Source organism: Salmo trutta, chromosome 3 (assembly GCF_901001165.1).
Source record: "Salmo trutta chromosome 3, fSalTru1.1, whole genome shotgun sequence".
In the NCBI taxonomy this organism is placed as follows: domain Eukaryota; kingdom Metazoa; phylum Chordata; class Actinopteri; order Salmoniformes; family Salmonidae; genus Salmo; species Salmo trutta.
Genome location: NC_042959.1, coordinates 44,038,869 through 44,061,824, shown reverse-complemented (window position 1 = coordinate 44,061,824; position 22,956 = coordinate 44,038,869). Strand labels below are relative to the sequence as shown.

The following is a 22,956-nucleotide window of genomic DNA, read 5'->3' as shown; positions in this document are numbered from 1 at the left end:
TATAAAGTGTTACGCTACTTTAGATGTCCTTTTTTAAACATTTTTGTTGTTGTTGTTGTTGTTGCTTTTCTCCCTTTCCCTCTTAACTCGTGCTGTATAGATTGTAAACTGAATGTAACTGTGTGTCCTTGTTTATAGATTCTATGTTTGATTCTATTCCTGAGAAAAGCCCTACCGCAGAAAAAGCTGATGCTGCTGTCACTCCTAGCGTAGACCTATTTGGGGCAGGTACAGGATGTGGATTGCTTTCTTTTTTTGGAACCTCTTCTTCATCTCTTCTGTCCTTCCTCCTCAGCCATCTGTTTTACCACACGTCTTGGTTTGTCCCCATAGTGGTATGCGACTTGTGCATGCACCCAATCCAGGGTTGGGTCAATTTGAATTGAAGTCAGTCAATTCAGGAAGTGATTTGAATTTAACATTCAAAATTGGTAAATTATTTGAAACAAGTAGCTTCTTCTTTTCAGTTTATTGACAAGTAATTTAATTTATTTTCAATTATTAAATCGTAATTTCATTTTACTTCCTGTATTGACTGACTTCAAATTAATCCCAACCCTGGACCCACTGGCTTAATAACAGTAACTCCTACCACTGCTTTCACTCTCTCTGTTATGCTAATGCTCCTCTGTGCTCTTCTACTTCACTCTTCCTACTTCCTCTACATTCTTCTTCGGGTGTTTCCCTGGAAGATCTCCCTACTATCTCTCGCGGGCCCTCTCCTTTGCCTCCCGAGGCCAATGCTGATGAAGACCTCTTGTCTGGTGTGACTGGTGAGTTACACTATCTGCTCACTCTTAGCTGACCTCAATTCATGATCACCTATGGGTCTACTTCCTGTATCTCCAACTCTGCCTGCATGACTACAGCATACAGTAGTACAAGTTTGGTAATGCACTTCTCTGTCAGCCTGTCAATCAATGTATTTCTTCAGGAAGTGACTGGAACTTTGTCTTTTTTTGTGATCAGAAGAAACAGAATATTTTGTTTGCCAAGTACATTTACATGTACCAGGAATTTGATGTGGGGAAATGGTGCTGCCACAATAAACAGAATATACAGACAGAATATATAGACAAAGAATTTACACAAATCCACATACCATTATGTACAGTGTCAACAGCAAAAATCAAACAATAATGTGTAGTAAGGATGCATAAACATATTTACTGTAGATGATACAGTTGAAGTCGGAAGTTTACATACATTTTATCCAAATACATTTAATCTCAGTTTTTCACTATTCCTGACATTTAATCCTAGTAAAAATCCCGTCTTAGTTCAGTTAGGATCACCACTTTATTTAAAAAATGTGAAATGTTAGAATAATAGTAGAGAGAATGATTTATTTCAGCTTTAATTTCCAGTGGGTCAGAAGTTTACATACACTCAATTAGTATTTGGCAGCATTGCCTTTAAATTGTTTAACTTGGGTCAAACGTTTCAGGTAGCCTTCCACAAGCTTCCCACAGTAAGTTGGGTGAATTTTGGCCCATTCCTCCAGACAGAGCTGGTGTAACTGAGTCAGGTTTGTATGCCTCCTTGCTCGCACAAGCTTTTTCAGTTCTGCCCATACATTTTCTATAGGACGAGGTCAGGGCTTTGTGATGGCCACTCCAATACCTTGACTTTGTTGTCCTTAGGCCATTTTGCCACAACTTTGGAAGTATGTTTGGGGTCATTGTCCATTTGGAAGACCCATTTGCGACCAAGCTTTAACTTCCTGACTGATGTCTTGAGATGTTGCTTCAATATATCCAGATCATTTTCCTACCTCATGATGCCATCTATTTTGTGAAGTGTACCAGTCCCTCCTGCAGCAAAGCACCCCCACAACATGATGCTGCCACCCCCGTGCTTTATGGTTAGGATGGTGTTCTGTGGCTTGCAATCCTCCCCCTTTTTCCTCCAAACATAATGATGGTCATTATGGCCAAACAGTTCTATTTTTATTTCATCAGACCAGAGGACATTTCTTCAAAAAGTCCGATCTTTGTCCCCATGTGCAGTTGCAAACTGTAGTCAGACTTTTTTTATGGCGGTTTTGGAGCAGTGGCTTCTTTCTTGCTGAGTGGCCTTTCAGGTTATGTCGATATAGGACTTGTTTTATTGTGGATATAGATACTTTTGTACCTGTTTCCTCCAGCATCTTCAACAAGGTCCTATGCTGTTGGTCTGGGATTGATTTGCACTTTTCGCACCAAAGTACGTTCATCTCTAGGAGACAGAACGCGTCTCCTTCCTGAGCAGTATGACGGCTGCGTGGTTCCATGGTGTTTATACTTGCGTACTATTGTTTGTACAGATGAAAGTGGTACCTTCAGGCATTTGGAAATTTCTCCCAAGGATGAACCAGACTTGTGGAGGTCTACAATTCTTTTTCTGAGGTCTTGGCTGATTTCTTTTGATTTTCCCATGATGTCAAGCAAAGAGGCGCTGAGTTTGAAGGTAGGCTTTGAAATACATCCACAGCTACACCTCCAATTGACTCAAATGATGTCAATTAGCCTATCAGAAGCTTCTAAAGCCAGAACATCATTTTCTGGAATTTTCCAAGTGGTTTAAAGGCACAGTCAACTTAGTGTATGTAAACTTCTGACCCGCTGGAATTGTGATACAGTGAATTATCAGTGAAATAATCTGTCTGTAAACAATTGTCGGAAAAATTACTTGTGTCATGCACAAACTAGATGTCTTAACTGACTTGTCAAAACTATAGTTTGTTAACAAGAAATTTGTGGAGCGGTTGAAAAACAAGTTTTAATGACTCCAACCTAAATGTATGTAAACTTCCGACTTCAACTGTATATATAGTACCACTCAAAAGTATGGACACACCTACTCATTCAAGTTTTTTTTTACTATTTTCTACATTGTAGAATAGTAGTGAAGACATCAAACTATGAAATAACACATATGGAATCATGTAACCAAAAAAGTGTTATATATATATTTTTTTATATTTAAGATTCTTCAAAGTAGCCACCCTTTGCCTTGATGACAGCTTTGTACACTCTTGGCAAAGCATGCCATTCCATGAGCACAGCATATATTTTTCAACTCAAATCAATGAGCCCAATCAGTCCTCCGTGACAACAAAATCTATAATCAAAAGACCAAGTCCATATTATTGCAATAATAGCTCAAATAAGCAAAGAGAAACGACAGTCCATGTGTTATTTCCTGGTTTTGATGTCTTCACAATTATTCTACAATGTAGAAAATAGTAAAAAATAAAGAAAAACCCTTGAATGAGTAGGTGTTTCCATACTTTTGACTGGTACTCTATATAATGACGTTTTTTCAAATTGTGGTGCAATACTCTCCTCTCTCATTCTGTAGATGCATTCTCTGCTATGGCTCCAGCATCAGCAGTGGCGCCAACTCCAGCTCAAGCCCCGGCACCAGCTCCAGCTCCTGCCCCTGCAACGGTCTCTCCTCCCAAACCTGAGCCCTCTGCACCTGCACCTGTCATTGATCTGCTGGGTGCGTACTGTACCACGAAATCCACCACTTCCTGTACACCTTCATGGGTTGATTTGACTCATGCTGAGTAACATCTGACCTTTTCCATACTCTGTTCATCTATTTTGTGTACTTTGTTTACAGTGATTTTTTTATTGCCATTTCTCCATTGTTAAATGTAGCTATTAGGTGTGAAGGATATTTGTATGTGGAGAGCTTTTAATGTGTAAGTATCTTCGTAGCCAGGGTAATAGACCCCTGATAAGTCTAGGTCTAGGAGAGAGATAGTGTCATATGTTTGGTGGCAGTATATCCCAGAGGTTTTCTTCTGCAACTGCTTTTGGATTATGTGGCCAATGTAGCATTGCTTGTTAGTTAGCTATGAATGCGTTAGTAGCAGCCATTGTGTAGAGACGTTACCCGCCCTGAAACCTACAAATACTGTCGCCCGCACCAAGAAACACCTTTGGATTTTCTGGGTCAGTGGTATTAAGGCTTCTTGAGTTGCGGATTTTTGGTGTGCAGAGAGTTGAGTTCATACACAGGTTGGGACGGAAATTCGACCCTCTTGCAATTGCATGGTACTTAGAGGTGTGTGTGCGTGTGCTTGCATGCATGCGTGCACGTGCATGTGTTTACTGCAGGGTTGGGGAGTAACGGATTACATTTACGTCATTTAGCAGACGCTCTTATCCAGAGCGACTTACAGTAGTGAATGCATACATTTCATACAATTTCATACATTTTTTTTTTTTTCTGTGCTGGCCCCCCGTGGGAATCGAACCCACAACCCTGGTGTTGCAAACACCATGCCCTACCAACTGAGCTACATGTAATCCGTTAAATGTAAGGGATTACAAAAAATGGTAACTGTAATCCGTTACGTTACCAGCTAAAATATTGTAATCAGATTACCAATACTTTTGAAAAACTAAATGATTTCTTCGAGGATGACTTTTAAAATCTTTGACACTTCTCTGTTATCTCAATGACATTCAAATCAGCATTGAAAAAAGGCTCAAGTTTACATTTGTTCCAGCTGAGCGAGTCTGACCACAAATCAGAGACTATGATGACATAGAAAATGTGTTCGATGGATCGCGGGAAAAGAGCAGGAATAGGCTTTTGTAGGCTACAGTCCAAGCTAAATATTCCAATGGTGAGACTGCTGTTGGCACCCGAAAGATTATCCAACTTGAATAAACGCTTGGAGGTAAGGACGACAGTAGTGGTGTAGTCTACGGCGATACGGATATCACTTATTATTGATGTCTACATAGCGCATTGATGTGAATCAAACTGCTGCTCTCTCATTTAGCTAATTGCACGTTACGGATTGTGGTTGTTGTGGATGGCTGTTCATAAATCTAAATGAGTGCAGCATTTATTTTTCAACTCGAATTTATGCTCGGGTAAAACAATTAGGCTAATCTATACTTCCATATTTCCAAGTCCTATTCGTGAAGATCAAGGGGTATAACATTTAGTGGAATGACTGGAATTCTGATATACTTTGATTTTTAATGTAAAGATATAATTTAATTGTATTATTATATGTAGTAGAAAGCAATGGGTTAGAAGAAGCCCACATAACCAAACCATAAAGTAAAACGTAACATCCATATATGACCAGCTATGAAATGCCTCTTAAGGGGAAAGTAATTTAAAAGTAACGGAATGTAATCAGATTACATTACTGAGTTTGGGTAATCCAAATGTTACATTACTCATTACAATTTTGGACAGGTAACTAGTAACGGATTACATTTAGAAAGTAACCTACCCAACCCTGGTTTACTGCCTGTTTGCCTCCTCCTCCCTTCCTGGCTCATGGCTAACTAACTCTTCTTTACCCTCACGCTGCGTTCCGGATGGCTGGCTGGCTGTCGCTCTATAGACACATTCAGTAGTCCTGCTCTGTTGGACGCTACGCTCGCTGCCCCCGGGGAACCAGGAGAGGATCTGTTGGGTGGTACGCACACACACACACACTTTAGCTTTAATCCAGTTGTAACACACCACAATCAATGTCCCGGTGAGCAGCTAATTAGTTGAATAAAGTGAGCTGGATTAGGGTTGAAGTAAAAGCCTGCAGGACTGTAGTTCTCCAGGAGAAGGGTTGGGAGCCCCTGCTCTAAGACATCCATCTGCCGTTTGTGATTCATACTGCATGTACAGTATGTTAATATTGAATACCATGACACAATGTAACTTAAATCAATGGAATTGTAATCAATGGAAATGAAAATCATTATCATCGTATATTATACTCTCATTCAAATGGTTCCCCACTTCCAGGACTGATGTCTCCTAGCCTGGCTCCCACGGCAGCGCCTGCTTCTTTGGCCCCCGCTTTGGCCCCGGCCCTTGCTCCTACCCTGGCTCCTGTCTCAGCCCAGAATGACTTGCTGGAGGGTGGCTTCGACACCTTCGGCTCCCTACCCCCACTAATGCCCGCCACACCAGCAGCTGCAGACACGGTGCCGGCCGCAGCAGCACCCTCTGGTGGCTTTGATGCATCAGGTAGGGGACACAGTCTGCTACATGAATATATCCTGAGGGAAGTGTGTGTGTGTTCTGCATGCATGACTGACGCTGCCACGCTCCACCGCCGCTGTCCCTATTATGTAACGCTGAGGGATCAACGGTCACCACTGCTGACGGTTTAATTCCTCAACAGTGCTTCTCTCTCTCTCTCTCTCTCTTTCTCTCTCTCTCTCTGTCTCTCTCACTCTCTCACTCACTCACTCACTCACTCTCACTCTCTCTTGTCTCACATGCGCACATGCCAATACTTACTACTGTGCTACCCATCCTATTTCAACTCCTTCTTTCTCTATATGTTGGTCTCCCTCTACCTCCCCCCGTCCTCGCGTTCTCTGTGTTCTCTCTCTCTGTCACATACTACCTTTACACATTTCTTTCCTCACATCCTTCCTTTGTCCACCCCTTCAATCCCCTCCTCTTGCCCCCTCGGCCCTTGTCTCTTTCTGCCATCCCCTCTCTCTCTCTCTGTCACTGCTGGGTCATTGCTTGCTGCTACTGCGTAATTGGTGAGTTCAAAAGCCTTTCTCCCGCTAGTGCTTTGCAGTATTTGCTGTTTTGAGACGTTCCCCATTTTTTGAAATATTCCCCTTTTTGCATGTTTCAATATGTTTGTCTCACATATGAGACAGTGTAATGTATGTATTACTCCCATTTGTAACATTTGCCAGATTCTACCCTCAATTCAACATAGTGCTCTTTGAAGCTGCGATGCTGGCACTCTGGTGGTCTTCAACCACATTTAAAACACAGTTATAGACTTGAATGTTCAGATGCTGTGGTAGTGAAGGCCTTACAGTGGGTATATATTAATCTCTCGTGGACAGACTACGTAAACATAAAAGGTACCAAATTCCGCAAGATTTTTGTTCTGGGTTAACCGAGATTAGGTGTATATTGTTTCTACCCTGTTGGGTAGATGCATTGCACACCAGAGTACTGCACTGAATGGCTATTGTTGTGGTGATGAATTGTATGGTGATGATTTCACATCTGCCCCTCTTTGTGAAGATTAGGGATTATAAAGGTTTTCATCCATGGTGTATGTCACTAACATCTTACTCCCCTTATTTCTACCCTTTCCCTCTAAGTGTTTGGTGGATTAGGGGATTTACTGATGCCAGCCATAACACCCCAGTCCACTGGGGGTAGTGTGGGCAGCACTCTCAGTGGTGGGTTCAGTACCAAGGTGACACCCGCGGTTGGGGGTGGCATGACAGGCGCCACAGCTATTAAACGGCCATCCATTGGGGGCGACTTGGACTCCTCCCTGGCAAACCTGGTTGGAGGTATGTATTGATCACACCTGGACAGTCTTGATGGTTCTGATTACTGTTTTTTTGTCAGTTTAATAATGAGTTCTGAAATGACGTTTTCTTCTCTTGCAGATCTGGGGATTCAGAAAAAGTACGTACGGAATTTCTCTGTGTGTGCATGTGCGTGTTCTCCTTTTCCTTGTGTGCTTCCTAAATAACAATCAAAGTCAAAAGGTATCTAGTGTGTATTCCCAAACCTTCCAGCTAGCTGATGACGACTTTGGTGTCATGTGTGTCTCATATAGGGACCATCAGTGGAATGAGAAGAAGCTGACAGGAGGATCTAACTGGACCCCCCAGGTAGCTCCTCCAAGCTGGGGCGCTCCTGGATCTATGATGGTAAAAGCCTCCACAAGCCTCCCAATATTAGCAAAGAACCGTTATTGGGACATTTAAAATTGAAATCAAATCAAAGTTTATTGGTCATGTGCACAGGATACAGGTTGTAAATTGTACAGTGAAATGCTTACTTGCAAGCTCTCCTCAACAGTACAATACACATTTATACAAATAAAAAGTTAGAAAAATAGTAATGTTTAGAAATATACACAATAAGAATATATAGTGTAGACTATGAAATGTGCTAGAGTGAGTAGTGATATGGTTGAGCAGCTTAGGTAAATAGTAGCAGCAATGGTACACGGGTTTGTGCATGTGTGTGTGCGTGCGTGTGAGGTCAGTCTCCAGTGATGGACTGGGCAGTCTTCACCACCCTCTGTACAGCCTGGAGAGTGTAGCATTTTGGTATATTGGAAAAGGATTGTTCAGGAATGGAAATTATGTTCTATGTCATAGAGCTGTGAACTGTTTATGTCTTGACTTCCTGTTTCTAGGGTGGCTCCGCCCCTGGAGCCTCCGGTGCCCCTGGAGCCATCCCTCCGCCCATGGGAGCACATCCTGGCTTTGGCATGGTGAGATCCTGGACTGGATGCCCAGAAACCAACATGGACAGCTATACTTATAAATGAGCTCAGTGTTCTTATTCAAGACAGGACGTAGTTATTGGTCAATTCCATTAACCCCTTCCATCTCTGTCCAGGCCTCAGCAGCTGGATCTGGAGTTCCCATGATGCCTCCCATGATGATGGGCCAGCCAATGATGGGTCAACCCATGAGACCACCCCTGCCAGGAGCTGCAGCACCAGGGGCACCGGTAACACACATGCATGCACACACACACACGCACACGCACACGCACACACACACACACGCACACAGATACACATTCACATTCATTCTCAGATACATTTTTTTCCACACCCTCAAACACATACAGTACACAGTAGAGTGCACATAAGTATACAGAATCACCTGTTACTCCTTCAGTTATAAACTTATTTAAAGGGGAAATATACTCATATACTAATACACTCATATATTAGTCCACTTTTGATGCAGTCCCATAAAATGATGCATGTCAACATTCATGTTTTTAAGATATATTGCTTTTAGTCTCCTGATGACCAAAATCAAAGTGCAAAACATCATCATAAGACTTTTCTACAAAGTAAACACAGGCTTTCTATTAGGAAAGCTATGAGGCTTGTATGTGCAAAATAAATATATTTTAAAGGCAATGTTTTTGAAGTGGTACTCAATTTGTTTTCCAGCTGTCTCCAGGACCTGGTGCTACCCAGAGCAAAAAGCCCAAGGACCCACTGGCAGACCTCAACCTCAAGGACTTAATGTAATCTCCCAGCCCAGGTGTGTGTTCAGCACTTTCAGCTGTCATCTTGGTGTGATGCTAGTCTTGCCTGGTCTCAGATCTGTTTGTGTGGTTTTGACAACTTATGTTCATTGTCATGCCAATGACTATAGGAGTTGGTTATACAGCACAAAGAGATCTGGGACCAGGCTAATGCTAGTCATGTGTCAGTGGTCAAACTTAGGGTATGTTTTTCTCCTTATTGTCTTCCAGCTCTTGTTTTTCTGGAGCTGAGCCCTCTGGCCGCCTGTCCTATTTTGGCGTTCTGTACATCCCGGGACACCAGAGACCCTCCTCAGCTACTCACCCATAGGAGACCCCTTTCCTCCACCCCATCCCAGCCCCCTGTGTAATGTTGTAGCACAAACTGTGAAAGTGAAACCTTAGTGAGGAACAAAAACAAATGTGTGCTTAACTAGATGTAACCCTTTGTCTAAACAAAACCACACAAAACCTAAAAAAAAAAAAGTCTATCAAAGCAAGCCAGAAACCCGAGCGGAAGCTGAAGCCGTATGTGCTATATGTATTTAGATAATTTTTTCCAGTAGTGTTGGCGTGTTGAGTTGAATGATGGATGCGTGTTTGTTTGATGCCCTCAGCTCCACCTTCAGCCCTGCACTGGCCTTCTGATCACTCAAGAGAGGAGGGGGTTCCACCCTGCCTCACCCTGATTGGATAAGAGGGGTAAGCAAAGCAGCCCCGTCATTTTTGGATGAAACGTGGAATGTGTCGTTCGCAGAAGTTCTTCTTCGTTGTTGTATATACATTACACTGGCAAATCTTTAAGGATTCTGTCCCTATTCTGTATGTCTGTGGAAGAGCATATTGATGTGAATCTGATATCAAATTGTAAGAAGTCATGTGACCATTATCTTATTTCCCGTCTTCTTTTGAACGTATTTAGAAACAAATATGATATGAATATATGATTAATATGAATAAGCAACATGTACGGGCTCCTGAATCCTAAATGACCATCAAATGATTTTTTTTTTAATGATGTTCAGTATATTTATTCGTTTTTTTGTCAGCGCTTATTTTTCTATTTATTTTTGTAGATTTTGCGCATCATGTCCAGCTTTATTTGTATTTTCTCTCTCTGTTGACATTGTTTGTGAATCTGCTGTAAGACATTGTCGGATATTTTTATCAACAGATCGTATCTTACCGCTTATTTTCAGAGAAAATGTGTTTTCCTATTCAAGATAAAGGTCAAAGAGTGCATATCAGGAGCCAGATGTTGCCAGTACCTCATATCTCAATACAGAGGAGAACAGTCTTTTGTTAAACCACTAAAACAAGTTGTATACAGTTAGTCTACTTCCTGGTATCACCGGCACTCTCCTTATGGACCTATCACTGTCCTCCTCATCAGTGGTCTGTTTGATTTTCATAATTGCTTGTACTTTATTATTATCATTATTACTATAACTAGACCACGGTTAGGTACTGGATATGTAGTGTTATTTTTGTATTTGAGAAGAAACAGAAACATCCTTATCTCCCTATTCCCCCACCCCAGATTTTGTTACATATTTCTGTTCCGTTTCCTCCCCCCTTGTTAGTGAACCAGTAATATTGTACATGGTAGCATGGGCGGAGAGGAGAGCCTGTGTATACCCAGTCAGAAGAGGACACTGTTGAACAGTGTGGCTTCCATGTATATCTAGGTAGCTGTTTAGAACCAGTGAAACCAGTCCTGTGCTGTACACCCCCAGATATAACAGATACTTTGTGTCATTTACAAGAATGTTTCGACAATTGTTGAGGGAAAAGATATGGATTAGAAAAAAGGGAAAACATTCTTTTTTTTCATTATTGAGTTACATTTTTAAAATATTTTATTATTATTATTATTATTTACTATGCCCCTCCCCAGTGCATGTAAGCCCTTTGAGATGCAATAAACTCAATGATGGAAAGAATCACCCATTAATGATCGGCCATCTTTTTCTCATGTTGATGGATCAGATCATGGACGCATTGCATTTTTAATCTGGTGCACTAAATGTCATGACATTGTAATGACATCAGTAGGCCTAACCTGGGTTGCGTTCATTAGGGCGCACAACTGAAAACATTTTAAAATGTTAATGACTGTTTCTTATTGGACAAGTCCAAGTAGTCCCTCCATGTTTCAGTCTGTTTTCTTCCATTTGGTGCCTAATGATCATGACCCTGGCTACAGGCATAGATGTGTCATAGATACATACAGTACATCACTTCTCCTCACGGTAAACACACATACACATACAAGTTGTAATCTTGGTTTAATTGTTGTTTTTTCAATCATGGTGAAATGTTGATTAATTTAATGTATTTTGTCATCAACGGCAAACTCGTATAAATTGTGGCACATAATAAACAAGATTCATCAACGTGAACCCTTTAGAATGCTGATTTTCATCACATAACACTATGGCATTTGTTGTCACCACTACCCTTCAAATTACATGAATCTAATGGGAAACTGAATATTGAAATAACGTTTTTAATCTGAAAGCTCTGTTACATCAAACCCACTGTGTAGCCTCATATTAAATACATAGTTACAGTAATAGGCTATCAAAAATATATTCCAATAGGTCTCCCCAAAGTGTACAATTTCATATTAATTAAATTAGCACCGAGTCTCTGGATAAGCACCATTTTTATGTGCATGGCAATGAAACCACATTTTAATGCACTGCTAGAGTAAAAAAAGAACGAACGGTAGGACTGAAAACAATCATGTTTCATCCAGGATCACTCTGAAACCTTTCACTAATTAGTCATAGAAACATAATCTTATAAGAAAAGGTAGTTTTACAAAAAGGGACATTACAGGAAACTCAAAGAGCTATATATACACTCTTTTAAACACCAGCACGTTGATTTAGAAAAAAGACAGTTATAACCTCTTAATATACTCAAATGTTAATTTCTCCGAAAAAATGTTGCTTTTTTTACTGGGTCGTTCACCAAAGCCAATGCAAACTTTCTTGTTCCTTTTGCAAGAAAAGGGAACACATTTGAAAATGTTAACGTCTCTGCGTTCATTAAGCCTGCCTGGAATATATGAAATAACAAGCATCGCTCCCCTGAAACAGCTGAATATACAAAATTTTATCAAAATTGGTCAAACCTAAAAATCTGTCAAAAATGTTCCCGTTAGCATAACCACAGACCTAGTAGGACCTGTCAATATATAATCATGATATTTATAAATTTCTAGAATGTTTGCTTTTTAATAATTAAATAAATTAGACAAGGCAGAACAGCCATAGTTCTCTTTGATCTGTTGACGAGTTCCTGTAATCAACAACAGTGAGTCTGTATGGCCGCTTGTGTGCGATGAATGCTGTGATGAGGCAATCTGTGCCAGTTGCCAGTGGGAAGCACAGGAGGTAATAGAGAAGAAGACAGAGAGAGGCAGTCGGGCGGGCCCCTGGTTCGTTGGTGATGGAGGGAGAGGGGTGGAGGGGTGTTGTGGCATGTTGTGTGTCCCTCAGGCGTCCCGGCACTCGCTGGAGTCCCCATGGACCCAGTAACAGATCTGGGCATACTTGAGGGGCGTAATCCTCACCGCCACATTGTAATCCTGCTGTGCCCCATTGCCGTTGACATCCACCCACTGGTGGCCCGAGAACACCCCGATGATCTTCCTCTTCCATTTCTTCTTGCCAGGCTCTTTGAGGCGGATGTAGACCCCGGAGCCGCTGGAGCCGGGCTTGGCATCACAGTACTGATACAGCAGGTCTTTGGACTCCTCCGACACCGAGCAGAAGCGGTACACCAAGTTGCCGGGCCGGTCGTCGTCGAAGCCTGAGAAGTGGATTCTGCCGGCGGGCAGCTTCTTGACCGAAGGGATGACGCCCAGGTCCATGTGCTTGACCTTCTGGGCCTTCTTCAGCTCCAGCACGGCATAGTCATAGTCAGCCGCCACACCGTCCGATGCCCCGCCTTTGAACCAGCCTTTAGGGACCTGGGTCTGCTTCACTCTGGTCCACCGGAAGGATGGCTTCTCGACCTCTGCGCTGCGACGACTGCGGTTCTTTCTGTCTTTCCCTTTCCTTCCTTTCCTCTCATTCTCTCCATCTTTCTCCTGTTTCTCTTTTTCTTCCTTGTCTTCTCCTTTCCTCCTCTTGCCTTTACCTCGTCCTCTCTTCCCCTTCCCTCCTTTCCCACGCCGGGATTTCTCCTTGAGGACGCCCACGCGTAGCTTCTGTGCTCCGCTCACGTAGTCCTGTCCGTCGTGGATGCAGTGGGCGGCCGTCAGGACGTGTTTGGGGGATAACAGGACACCAGAGCAGCCCGTGGAGATCTTGACGGAGGTGGAGAAGGGGTACTTAGTGGAGAACTGCTTGTCAGCGATGCTGAAGCGGGTGTCTGTGCCATAGACCTCCCGTCTGCGGCGTGACTTGGAGGAAGAGGAGGAGTTCCCAGCAGGCCAAGTGTTGACTTCGTTGAGGCCCTGCACAGACACAGAGGTCAGGGTGCGCGTTCCGTTCTCGTACACCGTCTCATAGGACAGGAACTCCTCCAGGTCAGCCAGAGAGGGGTCGGGGAGGCGACGCTGGCACTCAATCCCACAGGTCCCGTTCAGCTCTCCCTGAGGTTTGGCCGTGAAGCCGGGGCTGCTAAGGGCCACCGTCCTCCTGTTCCTCACCAGCGGCACCTTCCACTGCGGCCAGGTATACTCATCATCTCTTCCTGTGGCCTCATGGGCTTCCACAGCCACCACCACGGCCAGCGACGTCACTGAGAGCAGGAGACACAGGGGTATGGGGACCATTGCACAGATGGGCCTGGCTCTGGAGGGGAGAGGAGAGGAGAGAAAGACACTATAAGGGATGGTGGAGAACGCTGAGGTGCAAATACAGTGTGCTGTCAATGCTTTGTCAACATGCATGAAGGGCTTTTTAAATGGCTTCATATGTCTCTATTGAATAGAATAGACGGAAAGAGACAAAAATGTGCTTGCTACTCTACTCCCACAACATACACACACAAGCAGTATAGGCAACCAAATCTGTGGGTTAGTAAAAACATTCTACTAAAACACATTGTCATGTGGTTGTTACAGAAACCACTGTTGGCAATTTACAGTTTGAGGCATCCATCTGTTGTTGGTCATCTGGGATGGGATGGAATTTCATTTGGAGGGTATTTTTATAAGCCTGACTCTGAATAGAAACATACTCAGACAAAGATAAATGAGGTCAAATCCCCCCTTTCCCCAAAATACATCCAGCACCAGCGTGCCACATCCACAGGAGGGCAATGTAACACAGAAAATGAAAGTCTCACAGTTGCCAAATTCAGAGCACTGAGAAGAAGCAAAGCTGTCATAAAAGTGGGCCGTGTCTGTGGCTAACAAAAGACACAAGAGCACTCCTTGTTTAGTAGCACAGTTTTTTTTCATGGACACAACCATCTTCAAAATGCTCATATCAACAAAAAGAAGGGGTCGCAGCATCTTCATATGGAAACGATTAAATATAACCAACAGAATAACCAACGGTCTCTCAAGAAATCATAGCATTTCATTGAGTTAACATAGGAGCTGTGTGGTTGAGAGGAGATTTATGGAGCCTGAGGCTGAGTGGAGGCTGTGGCCAGTGAGGAAGAGAGGAGGAGGAGAGGACCATCCTGGGGGCTCTGACTGTACTGAGATGGTGGCTTGGAGCTTAGCCACATGGTTAGCCTTTAGCTGTCAGTAATGACCATATCTGGTTTCTCTCTGAGTCTATGCTGCTCTCTGCTTCATTCCGCCCACAGTTTGAAGACGTAGGCCGACATGACATCACACAAGATGAGAGTTAGACTGTGGCCAAACTGGGCTGATAGCTGTGGAGGAAATTTTAATTCAGGGCATTTTATTCATTCAACAGACCATCACTTCACTACCGAGCAGAGAAATAGCCCTTTGTCAGCAGTTGCCTAGACGTAGCTCAACCGCAATTCTATACAGAGAATAGAACAGGGGAAGTCATTTGAGCTACAGTGCATTTCATAAAGGGGCCTAAGCAGTAGTGCTATAGTGAAGTAGTGCAGTAGTACAAATCCAACAACCATTTCAAACAATGGTGGGGTGGGATAGAGTAAAGTGAGAAAAAAAACCTATGTGATGACAGTACATTCATCCAGCCTGTTTGAAGAGCCTAAATAGCCTTTGGCATACTGGCTAACATCTGACCTTCCAGCTGGAGGCCGAGCCTGTGAGGGAGGGGCGAGCGTTGGTGGCCAGGTGTCTTCCTTGCGTTCCCATTCAATCAGATGCTAGGCAGTGTGAAAGTGAAAAGCCGCCAGGCGTTGTACGGTGGACAGATGAAGAAGACGGATGGTAGGAAATAATCCCATCAAAAGATGTGCTGTTGCATCACCAACCATAGGTTACAGGGGACCAGGACAGTTTGGCATTATCCAACCACACCTCTCACAGGGGGGTTATCCTTCTTCCACCTCATGTAGCAAACCATATGCCCTGCCTGTTTCAGACAAGTGGTATGTCTACTGTAAGGGCAAAGGTCACACATGACCTATCCCAGAATAGCATGTATAATGCCATGTTATGTAATCTTAATGCAGTTCTGTCAATGGTAGGTCTTGACACCTGAGTATTCTGATTTATTGGCCTCAGTTTTTGTCTACAAATCAAATCGCTCCACTGTGGATGGGATAGCCATGTACACAACGCCATACATCTTCAAACCAGCCTTACCCTGAAATAAAACAAGGTAGAATAGAAAACATGACATTAGAATGACTCAATGCATTAGAAATGTGATGTCAGGAATTTGACCCAGGTTTCTGGCCAACAAGACACGTTTTCCCAGACCAAGAAATAGCACAAATTCAACAGAAAAGTGAAATTACTGAGGATAGAGTGGAAACTGATATGTTGCCAGTATAATTTTCTGTTAAAGAAGGCCTGCATTTAACTGAGTGATTTTCCATTACAGTATAATCTCTCAAACGCCATCCAATACACCATTTTCCACTCCAGCGCGTGGTCGAAAAGATGGTGCTAGAATGCAATCTCTCTCGCGCGCTCCTTCATTTTTTTGTTCATAATTCGGATTTTTATTGGAAAACATCCGCTAAAATCAAAGTGGAAAAATGTCGATACAATAAAAATCACTGCAAGCAAGGGTGTCCTCTTGGTCCTAAAGTAGCACTAACTTCAGTAATTGTGATGCAAATATGTTTTTGCTAATAACTTTAGACTCACACAACCTATCTTGCAAAGGGAAAATGAGATCAACTATTGGTTATCAATAAAGCCATGAGTTGGCGATTAATATAAAAATCCATAATAACCTGGCAAAATAGGTTTCTAATCTCAAGGTTAAATAAATGATGTGCATTATAAATAATTGTTTTATGTTACTATATATAAATATTTTATTTTTAAGTACCTCTATGGGAAAATATATTATTAAGAAGATTGTAGCCTAAAAACGAAACAAGAATAAAATACAATTAGTTAATGAATTAACCTAACACATTTTCATGTAAAAAAACGAACTGTCACGTATTCCATATTGTTGTGTCAATGACTAATTAGCCTTGTAATGAATAGAATAAAATGAAAATTCACATCAATATATAATTTTGCAATATCACCATTACCAAACCAGACCACCAGAAATCAAGAAAATAGATCAAAAACCGTATTATGAAAAGAATGAAGTGAGAGCCCCATTGTCCAAGTGGCTCCATCAACAAAATAAACAAAAGGCTCTGGAACTCCATACCTGCTTTCATTCGATTGATTGATATGACAATTCCGCAAATCAGTTTTTTATTTCCAGAAAGAAACTGCTATTGCATCTAAGACGTCTTCTTAATCAGCGGACGACAGTCCCCTTCTCCTCATCGCATTTGCACCAAAGAGGCTGAGAGAAAGTCGCAGCAGCCAGAGCCTTCCGTGCGGGCTGCGCTTGATGCTGAGAGAGGGAGGAGGGAAAAAAGGTCTGAAAAATATTTTTTCACTTGCGACAAAGCTGTTTACATAGGCCTACATGGGAGTGACCAGCCGGTCCAGCTAAAAAGGCTGGATTGATTGAATGAGTGAGTATTAGTCCGTCTATGCAACCCAACAGTCCTATGTGGTCGTCAATGGGATGGTGCGCTCATGAGATGCTGTTGCGCCCTATGAAATACATATTACATTTCAGTGTAATTTTGTGCGCTTTATTCAATGGAGCTTTCATTCGACCGGGGACTGGAATTAGTTCCAGGGAGCCCACAATGGCCCTCGCAGACTGTTTTCATTGTCGCCCGTCTGAACTTCCACATCTGCTGCACTTGTCTCTGTGCTCGATGAAGTGGTAAACACACTGGCAGGGGGTCTTTGCGCTGTATGCACCCATGCGGTGACAGAGAGCACTATTCATGAAAACATGCCTAGAATAGTGAAGCTAAGTGTCCAGTAAATGAATGGATGCTCATTTCCAGTTTTATAGGGAGGATGTGCTTCACTTGGATCTGCGTCTGTCCACACATGCATCATGTGTAAAGATATACCCACACTAATCAGAGGAGGCTGGTTGGAGGAGCTATATGAATATAGGCTCATTGTAAAGACTGGAATGGAATAAATGGAAAGGTATCAATCACATCAAACATATGGAAACCACATGTTTGACTCCATTCCATTAATTCCATTCCAGTCATTACAATGAGCCGTCCTCCTCTAGCTCCTCCCACCAGCCTCCTCTGCCACACTTGACTATCCATGTACTGTAAAAAAGCCAACTTAACCAATTGCTTAATCAGCATTATTCTGTGAGTTGGGTGGACTTCAGAAGGACAAGAAATTGAGCTAGTGTGAACATTTGTTCACTCAACAAACTTTGCTCACAGTAATCTGAATGTATAAAAACTTGTTGAGTGGAATTACAAATTAATGTTTGGAAGAGAACACTGTAGGGGAGAGTGGGGTAAGCTGAGCCAAAGTGTTAGTTCAGCCACCCCTTGTATCCAGGAAACAATACACAAAATGAATCGTATGACCAAATATTTAGGAAGAGATCACCATTTTATGGAGTCTGTGAAGGAAGAAAACACATGGAATAAGTGGCAAGCGAGTTAGCTCCAAAAAACAGATTTTCACAAAGTCACAAACCTTCGTCCACAACTGCCTCGTGAAATACAATCCCGACGCTATGTTTTAACGTTTAGAAACGTCAATAATCATCGCTTGTGATACGGCTTTCGAAACGTATGTCGCTTATCTTTGCAGTGCCTAGCTCCACTCCTACTCCCCAGGTGCTCTCATTTGTTGACTTCTGTAACCGTAAAAGCCTTGGTTTCATGCATGTTAACATTAGAAGCCTACTCCCTAAGTTTGCTTTATTCACTGCTTTAGCACATTCTGTCAACCCGGATGTCTTAGCCGTGTCTGAATCCTGGCTTAGGAAAACAACCAAAAACCCTGCAATTTCCATCCCTAACTGTAACATTTTCTGCCAAGATAGAACTGCCAAAGGGCCGGTGTTGCAATCTACTGCAGAGATAGCCTGCAGAGTTCTGTCTTACTATCCAGGTCTATACCAAAATAATTCGAGCTTCTACTTCTAAAAACTCACCTTTTCAGAAACAAGTCTCTCACCGTTGCCGCTTGCTATAGACCACCCTCTGCCCCCAGCTGTGCCCTGGACACCATATGTGAATTGATTGCACCCCATCTATCTTCTGAGCTCGTGCTGCTAGGTGACCTAAACTCGGACATGCTTAACACCCCGGCCATCCTACAATCTAAGCTTGATGCCCTCAATCTCACACAAATTATCAATGAACCTACCAGGTACAACCCCAAATCCGTAAACACGGGCACCCTCATAGATATCATCCTAACTAACTCGCCCTCCAAATACACCTCTGCTGTTTTCAACCAAGATCTCAGCGATCACTGCCTTATTGCCTACATACGTAATGGGTCTGCGGTCAAACGACCACCCCTCATCACTGTCAAACGCTCCATAAAACACTTCAGCGAACAGGCCTTTCTAATTGACCTGGCCGGGGTATCCTGGAATGACATTGACCTCATCCCGTCAGTAGATGATGCCTGGTTATTCTTTAAAAGTGCCTTCCTCACCATGTTAAATAAGCATGCTCCATTCAAAAAATGTAGAACCAGGAATAGATATAGCCCTTGGTTCACTCCAGACCTGTCTAACCTTGACCAGCACAAAAACATCCTGTGGCGTTCTGCATTAGCATCGAATAGCCCCCGTGATATGCAACTTTTCAGGGAAGTTAGGAACCAATATATACAGGCAGTTAGGAAAGCTAAGGCTAGCTTTTTCAAACAGAAATTTGCATCCTGTTGTATAAAGTCAAAAAAGTTCTGGGACACTGTAAAGTCCATGGAGAATAAGAGCACCTCCTCCCTGGCCACTGCACTGAGGCTAGGAAACACTGTCACTACTGATAAATCCACAATAATTGAGAATTTCAATAAACATTTTTCTATGGCTGGCCATGCTTTCCACCTGGCTACTCCTACCCCGGTCAACAGCCCTGCACTCCCCACAGCAACTCGCCCAAACCTCCCCCACTTCTCCTTCACCCAAATCCAGATAGCTGATGTTCTGAAAGAGCTGCAAAATCTGGACCCCTACAAATCAGCCGGGCTATACAATCTGGACCCTCTCTTTCTAAAATTATCTGCCGAAATTGTTGCAACCCCTATTACTAGCCTGTTCAACCTCTCTTTCGTATCGTCTGAGATCCCCATAGATTGGAAAGCTGCCGCGGTCATCCCCCTCTTCAAAGGGGGAGACACTCTAGACCCAAACTGCTACAGACCTATATCTATTCTACCCTGCCTTTCTAAGGTCTTTGAAAGCCAAGTTAACAAACAGATTACCGACCACTTAAAATCTCACCATACCTTCTCCGCTATGCAATCTGGTTTCAGAGCTGGTCATGGGTGCACCTCAGCCACGCTCAAGGTCCTAAACGATATCATAACCGCCATCGATAAGAGACATTACTGTGCAGCCGTATTCATCAGCTTGGCTAAGGCTTTTGACTCTGTCAATCACAGCATTCTTATTGGCAGACTCAACAGCCTTGGTTTCTCAAATGATTGCCTCGCTTGGTTCACCAACTACTTCTCCGATAGAGTTCAATATGCCAAATCGGAGGGCCTGTTGTCCGGACCTCTGGCAGTCTCTATGGGGGTGCCACAGGGTTCAATTCTCGGGCCGACTCTCTTCTCTGTATACATCCGTGATGTCGCACCAGTTCTGTCAGGAGGAACTTATTGTGGGAAGCTTGTGGAAGGCTACCCCAAACATTTGACCCAAGTTAAACAATTTAAAGACAATGCTACCAAATACTATTTGAGTGTATGTAAACTTCTGATCCACTGGGAATCAGTGTTGCCAACTAATTTCAGGGGAAGTTGCTAGGGTCAGGTCGATTTGTTGCTAAAAGTAACTAAATTACATTGTGATGTCATTGCGTGATGACGTCATTACGTAATAACATAAAACTGCGTCATTACGTAGAATACACAATAACGCTACTCAAATTGACTGGCCATCTCGGCGAGAAACATGATTTGTCATTTGTTAGTTTAGATTTGTTTGTTTATCATCACATATTTTTATTTGTAAAAGTAATATAAACACAACACATTTTATATGATCAGATATTTTTATTTTTAAACACAACACATTGAATTATTGAACATTTACACATTGCACATTGTTGAACAATTACATTTTACTTATTTTCTTTTTAACTAGTAAACCTACACATTCTGAACAATTATAGTTTGAAGCAGTGTATTGGTAGTTAGTTAACATGGTACCTAACTGATCAACAATTATAGGTACAAGCTAATAACAAGGTATATATGCTATCTTATTGAACAAGCAACTTAACTCAAATAATGATGTGTACGCTAGGCATCTCTCTCCAGCTCTCTCCAGGTTGTTGTGCTGCTGGGCTGGCTAGCTGCTCAATGGTTTCCTCCAGATATGGCCACTGTTCTTGTTGACACTGCAGTGCACACTGTCACCATCAGCTATGTGTCTTCGGCCAGTTCCAGAAAGTCCACTCCTTGCATACATACTGTAAATATGATGAATCATAGCTTGGCAAGGAAATCCTCTTCATCTTCACTGTCCAACTGCATTGTCACGGAGCTGGAACAAGCAGAAGAGGATGGAGCGGCCTTAAAGCTGTATGCTGCTGTGGTGCCAAACTGCTGTAGAACTTCACTTGGTAGTTTATGCTGGTAACAGGTATCACCAGCAAGCTTCAGTCCATACCGCACCAGGAGTATGGAGTTGAGAGTGTGCAGTGACATTCTATTTCTTAACTTTGACTTGACCACACTCATTTGGCTGAACAGCCGTTCAACCTCCGCATTTGAGTGTGGCAAGGAGAGGGCAGCGAGTGCAGCTTTGCACAGTTCTTCAAATGAAAGAGAAGAGTCCATGTAGTCATTCACTTCACTCCAAAACTCGACTGTATTTTCAGTTGAGTCCCACCTAAACAGATGGATGTTACTCCATTGGGAAACAATTTGATCAATTGTTTGGGGCTTATACCCCAGTAGCTCAGCTACTTTAATAATTTCAGTGGTGCCTTTATTGTGCTTTAGCGTTTCCTTAACACTGAACAAGGCCATGTTTCGCAAGGCTTCTAGGTTGTCTGGGAGCCTTGCTTGCAGCTCCTTGCTTAAAGCAACAATGTAGTTGATGCACTGTCTCCGAATGACCTTTTCGTCCTCTGGCGCAAGACTGAGTTGGTACACCCTGCTCTCAAAAAGGTACCCAATGTATGGTGATGGACTGAGATGTCAATCAATGGCATCCTTCAGGACATACATTTTTGCCAAAGGGTTGACTACTCTGCTGCAAATTGATGTTAAGAGGTGTACCAGATTGTCCAAAAGTTTGACAGGATCTGTTTGCTCTCCCTCAAATGATTTCACTGCAACTTGTACGTCGGACAGGGTTGATTTCAAGAATGTTAGGTAGACATAGTTGGTCTTGTCCATGTACATAGCGTGGAGCACACCCGCCATGTATCAATGCTCACTGGCCTTTGTCAACTCAAAGTGGAGCTTCAGTTCTTCCCACTGGCTCAATATACGAGTTACCGCAGGCTCAATCGATAGCCAATGTGTGCCACACACTTTGGTGATCTGCAGGAGTTTCCGGCCACAATTAATGGTGGCATACACTGCTTTGTACGCCTCACGCCATTTTGGGGAAATCGAAAACCAGTTGTAGGTTTCCCTGATTAAGTACTCAACACTCCTAGGGATGGTTTCTTTGGATGCTGCACTGACAGCCAATTATAAAGAATGGCACACACAGCGGATGAGTACCAAATTGGGCAATGCACATTCTTCCTTTAAAATCTTGTGCACCCTGTTGTGCACCCCAGTCATCACGGACGCATTATCAGTGCCAATACCCTGAAGATTCTCTTTTTTAAGGTTACACTTCTCAAGAAACTCAACTACCGCCTTTGCTTTTGATCTGGCATTGCCCCGCTCCAATTCAACCAGCCCGAGAAATGTGGACACAACGGTTCTTTTTTTAGCACTGAAATACCGAATCACCCCACCCAGGTATTTTGAGACACTGACATCAATGGACTCATCCAAAAGGAGACTGAACTTCTCATCCCCCACATCTGATGTTACCCCTAATCATTTCTGTGCACTTGGTGCGGTGCATTTGGAAGTTTGTTGCTGCCACAGAATCTGAAAAGGCAGCTTTGCAAGCCATACCTAAATGGTTGCATGCTAGCAGCGAGCAATGCTCCGCAATGGCCATTGCCAACGTAGCTTCTGCGCTTTTGCAGTTATCCACTTTCTTAACCAACTGTGGTAATGTAGACTGCATTGCGGGGTTGTACGGTTTTGATTTATTTATATGCTTTGCTGTAGCACAATGTTTTTTGATG

At 42.9% G+C, this 22,956-nt stretch overlaps 2 protein-coding genes across 12 annotated transcripts in view; one reads left to right on the top strand and one right to left on the bottom strand.

Moving 5' to 3' along the window:
- Window positions 1–11,411, top strand: part of LOC115175802 (clathrin coat assembly protein AP180) — a 61,203-nt gene extending 49,792 nt beyond the window's left edge. For 6 of the 8 annotated variants that reach the window (XM_029735337.1, XM_029735343.1, XM_029735351.1 and 3 more), the window contains 12 exons: window positions 139–228; window positions 693–773; window positions 3,343–3,486; window positions 5,363–5,437; window positions 5,764–5,988; window positions 7,101–7,298; window positions 7,398–7,416; window positions 7,571–7,664; window positions 8,159–8,236; window positions 8,365–8,478; window positions 8,936–9,029; window positions 9,244–11,408. In XM_029735337.1, coding sequence (XP_029591197.1) covers window positions 139–228; window positions 693–773; window positions 3,343–3,486; window positions 5,363–5,437; window positions 5,764–5,988; window positions 7,101–7,298; window positions 7,398–7,416; window positions 7,571–7,664; window positions 8,159–8,236; window positions 8,365–8,478; window positions 8,936–9,016 — 1,199 coding nt within the window. In that variant the 3' untranslated portion in view covers window positions 9,017–9,029; window positions 9,244–11,408. Of the gene's footprint in view, window positions 1–138; window positions 229–692; window positions 774–3,342; window positions 3,487–5,362; window positions 5,438–5,763; window positions 5,989–7,100; window positions 7,299–7,397; window positions 7,417–7,570; window positions 7,665–8,158; window positions 8,237–8,364; window positions 8,479–8,935; window positions 9,030–9,243 lie in introns of all 8 variants that reach the window. The other 2 variants (XR_003872106.1, XM_029735369.1) reach the window with 2 other exon arrangements.
- Window positions 11,286–22,956, bottom strand: part of LOC115175846 (inactive serine protease 35) — a 48,795-nt gene continuing 37,124 nt past the window's right edge. For 2 of the 4 annotated variants that reach the window (XM_029735413.1, XM_029735406.1), the window contains one exon: window positions 11,286–13,823. In XM_029735413.1, coding sequence (XP_029591273.1) covers window positions 12,518–13,823 — 1,306 coding nt within the window. In that variant the 3' untranslated portion in view covers window positions 11,286–12,517. Of the gene's footprint in view, window positions 13,824–15,208; window positions 15,456–16,769; window positions 17,219–22,956 lie in introns of those variants that run through there. The other 2 variants (XM_029735420.1, XM_029735431.1) reach the window with 2 other exon arrangements.